The sequence below is a fragment of the Aplysia californica genome, unplaced genomic scaffold (genome assembly GCF_000002075.1).
Source record: "Aplysia californica isolate F4 #8 unplaced genomic scaffold, AplCal3.0 scaffold00108, whole genome shotgun sequence".
Taxonomy (NCBI): domain Eukaryota; kingdom Metazoa; phylum Mollusca; class Gastropoda; order Aplysiida; family Aplysiidae; genus Aplysia; species Aplysia californica.
In genome coordinates this window covers 52,635-56,942 of record NW_004797378.1, presented here as the reverse complement: position 1 = coordinate 56,942, position 4,308 = coordinate 52,635, and the positions used below count along the sequence as shown (strand labels likewise).

General features: G+C 46.0%; 1 protein-coding gene across 1 annotated transcript in view; it reads right to left on the bottom strand.

Annotated features, from left to right (window-relative positions):
• The window catches only part of LOC101856171 (protocadherin Fat 4), a 33,244-nt gene that overhangs the window by 21,530 nt on the left and 7,406 nt on the right, over positions 1–4,308 (bottom strand). Inside the window, exon 7 of the mRNA XM_035969033.1 lies at positions 2,070–3,840. Within this exon, the coding sequence (XP_035824926.1) occupies positions 2,070–3,840 (1,771 nt within the window). The remainder of the gene's footprint in view (positions 1–2,069; positions 3,841–4,308) is intronic.

Here is a 4,308-nt window from a genome sequence, read left to right as displayed (position 1 = left end):
GGGGAGGTGCATTGCAAACAGAAGAAGACAGGGGTGGAAAAAGCAATGAAAATAAATGAAATTCACTGAAAGAGCACGCGTCGTTTGAAAAACATGGAGAGTGCAAGGGTTGTAATCGAGGCTCGTTTTCTGGGAGTACAATACGTGTTATGTCCTGACATTGAGTGGTGCACTCAATTAAATCTTTTTTCCCCCTTCTTTCCTTCTTGTATTTCGGAATAATTTTACAAGCGATTCACAAGTGGAACAGCAATTATAGGAGGTAGGGACCAAAAATAAATCGGTAGAGGATAATACAAAACAAACCATTCCCTGTGTTTGAGTAGAAAAAAATTAAAAAATACAGTAATGCATATATATATTTTTTATAATGTTATAAGGATATAATGAGAAGGTGAGAATACATTGGGTGTTGTTTTTTAAAGTCGAGTAGAGACAGAAACGATGCCTACTGAACTGATAAATCTCTGAATGGAAATGTGGCGAGCTTATCGGTGCACAGAAGAACAGAATGTGATGTGAGTAATTAATGATTGTGTACGGACACGAAGAGATGATGTAGGTACATGTGTGTGGGTGTGTTTGTGTTTGTGTATGAGAAGCAGAGAGAGAGAGAGAGAGAGAGAGAGAGAGAGAGAGAGAGAGAGAGAGAGATAGAGAGAGATAGAAAGAGAGAGAGAGATAGAAAGAGAGAGAGAGAGGGAGAGAGAGAGAGAGAAACAGAGACGGGGTGGTCGGGGTGGTGATAAGGAAAGTGGCTCAGTTCAAATCTCCAAACAAAATAATTGATAAAACGAACTTCTACAGTGGTCGTCAACACTTTTCAAATCTTCAGTTAGACACCCAGGAACACGCTTGGAGAACCGCTGAGTTTCAAAAACGTCTGATTGAAGGTGAAAGCTGCAACGGCATGTCAATTGAGTTTTGCATTTACTGTGGACGTTTATGATTATTACAAGGCGCAGTTGTACAAGGGTAATACGTACGGTGTTTCTTTGCTCAATGAAACCGCGTGGGAAACGACATGAAAAAGAACTGTTGAGAAAGTTTTATGTTTATTTTCCTGTAGGTGTTTTACATCCCCATCCATACGATGAAGATGATTTAGGAAGCGGGCGTTGACCCTGACTGTCAATAAAATTCAAAGGAATTCATTGAAAGAGCATACGTCGTTTGAAAGACCCTGCCTGTCCCATCAGAAAGACAAAGATACTCAAATGAACTCCACCCCCCCCCCCCCACACACAAGGAAATCGAACTGAACTCGGGTCTTCTGCATAACGAAGCGGACCACTGCTTTCTTAACAGGCTGGTGTTGAAACAGCTGCAGCTATTGTTTGAGATCAGGGTGCAAAATGTTGAAAAAAAAGTAGAGGCTAAAAGTCACACAGAGAGACTTTGAAATATTAAAGCTCTGTGTCGTGCGACGGCTAGACGCTTGCGGCTTGGGGCTAGCAAGAACACTGAAAGAGAATCACACTGGCAAACATTTGCTCTTTCACTGTATGGTTTGATACATTTTTACACCATGTGTAACGAAAAAGGCAGAAGATAGAACTAGTTTAAGCAAATTAAAGACAGTCATATGAATGACCTATCAGCGGCACTCATTTATACTCCACACGAGAAAGGAAGAAACTGCATATTGCACAAATGTTAGCTATAAAATAACGTTTCTACACAATGTTTCATTCGATAAAGGTTAAGTCAGCACCCAACCATAATATGTAGACAACTGGCACCTATAAAAATAATTTATCAAAGGTTAGTTTAATTAAAATTGCTTAAAGAAAGAGTATGTCTCAGGCTCTGATGCCTCCACCCCCCCCCAAAAAAAAATATAATGTACATAAGGCCAAGAGTCACTATCACACCACGGCACAGCTTCGAGGCACATAAAGCTAGGAACGGCACACCCGAGTGAAAAAGTGAAGACAAAATAGGCATTCAAATATTTTTTAAAACTAACAAAAATCAGAGAGCTACATTTTGAAGACGGTAGTTTCAATAATGCATTAAAAAAAGAGAAATCTGATTTCAGTTTGACAAGGACAGAAACTCTCGCTTACCGTTGTGACCTTTGCAAATTCCACGCGGTACCAGTATCCAGTGTTGACGTCATCCGAGGTACTCAGGCTCACGACAGACGGGCCGTCACTCCCACCCGCATCCAACATGAAAGACACCCTGAGCTTCCTCTTCACCACTTCCATAGCGATGAAACCTTCAGCTGCGCCGACGCCTATGGAAACCGGACTGAACATGAGCAGTGCGGTCTTGTCCAGGGTAGCGAAGTAGAGGCTCATGTTGAACGTCTCGTAGTTGTCCACGGGGCGGAACTCTGCGTACGAGTCTTCGCTGAAGCCCATGCTGTCCTCCTCACAGCGGCCTCCGTGGTACTCATAGCGACAGCGACACGCGTCGTCCCGGCACTCCCCTCGGCCGGAGCACGTCTCCCCCGCGCAGTAGCTCGCCACCTCGCAGAAGGGTCCGTGGAAACCAGCCGGGCAGTTGCATTTGAAAGACCCTTGGGTGTTCTGGCAAGTGCCGCCATTCTTACATAAGGAAGCCGTTGTCTGACACTCGTCTACGTCTTCCCGACAAAATTCTCCGTGCCAGGTGTCTGGACATTGGCAGCGGCCGTTCTGACAGTAGCCCTGGTTGCTGCAGTAGTCAGAGCCGCACCTGTCTTGAGCTTGCTGACAAAGAGGTCCAGTGAAGGCAGCGGGACACAGGCAGCTCGCAGCCAGGTCTGGGCTAGGCGATGCCATTACGAGGGCTGGTGAGGGCGACACAGAGACACCCCCGCCGAGGACAACCGCAGTGACGCAGCTGCCCTTGTTACGGCACGGATTTACGTCACAAGTGCTGGCGGACACAGATCTAATCGTGACCTCAGACTGGCCGGCGATGACACTCTCTGCTAATGTCAGACCACGGACCAATTCACTGAGGGGCAAAGGCTGACGCTTCGAGTCTTCCACAGACAGAAAGACAAGCAGATCCGCCCCCTCTTGTCTCAAACTGTACACGTTAGACTTAAAGGTCGGGCCAAAAGCTTTTTCCACCGCCGAGGTGAACATTGTAAGTTTGGAACTCAAGAAAGCAGAGTCTTTCTCCCTGCTCAAAACCATGGCCACAGAGTTGCTCAGTGTCTTGTTACTTACAGACTTCACTGTGACTGTCACGTCGTACTCAACCGCCTCGAACTTTCCGTCATCACCGCGTACCCTCAGAACGTACGAGGTCGAAGGCGTGAGAATTCCCACAACCTCCAATTCACATCCGGTAACAATCACAAAACTCTCCAAAGAGTCGCCAGACACAATCTGACAAGAGAATTTCTCGCTGAGATTCGAACCTAACGGCTGCACGTCGGCGATGGTCCCGCGGAAAGCAACCCCTTCCAGCAAAGTCACCATCACCTCCATCGGCCTCGGTTTCGGTGGGGAATTCCCGTTGACTACCACAGTGAACGTCAAAGTAGAAGCGAGTTGAGGTATGCCATTATCCGTGACGACAACGCTGACGTAGAACTCAGGCCCATCTTTTCTACTCAGAGTCGTCTTAGTCTGCACAACACCTGTGGTCTCATCCACCCAGAAGTACGCCGCCTCGGGACTTCTCGCGTCCAGGCGGTACGTGAAGGGTCCCTGGTTCGGAGGAAGGTCATCGTCCACCGTGTATTGGCTCAGGTCCACCACGCGCTGTCCAGCTGTCTCGTTCTCGGGCACGTACACGCGCAAGTTCTCAGAGTCGAAACGAGGTGCTTTGTCGTTGACGTCTGTCAGCTGGATCTCCACAGTGGCAGAGCCTTTGAGAAGAAAACAACGGTCAATTCTAAAAATCTTGAGAAAGAGGTGAGAAGGATGGGGAGGGGAGGGTAGGGGGGCAGTTTTAAAATAAAATTACTTGTCCTAATTGTTTCGGCCCCAGTTGCTCTTCCATTGGATTCGAAATGTTTTAAATAGATCTATATATCATGTGCGTTTCAGCTTCCACGAATACAGTGTAACCACACATTATGTTCTTCTGTATATTTCAATCTACTTCACAAGCTAGGACATTTTTTTGGTCTTTATTTATACACAAAAATTGTATATAAACAAATATACAGTATAATATATTGTATTTTACAGAGAAAAAAGGGAGTGAGGTAGAAAAATAAAGGGAGATGGAGAGGAGAGAGAGAGAGAGAGAGAGAGAGAATGAAAAGTCGAGAGAGGGAGTGAAAGAGAAAGAGAAAATCAGAAACACACAAACAGAAAAAGGATGAGAGAGAGACAAACAGAGAGAGAGAGAGAGAGA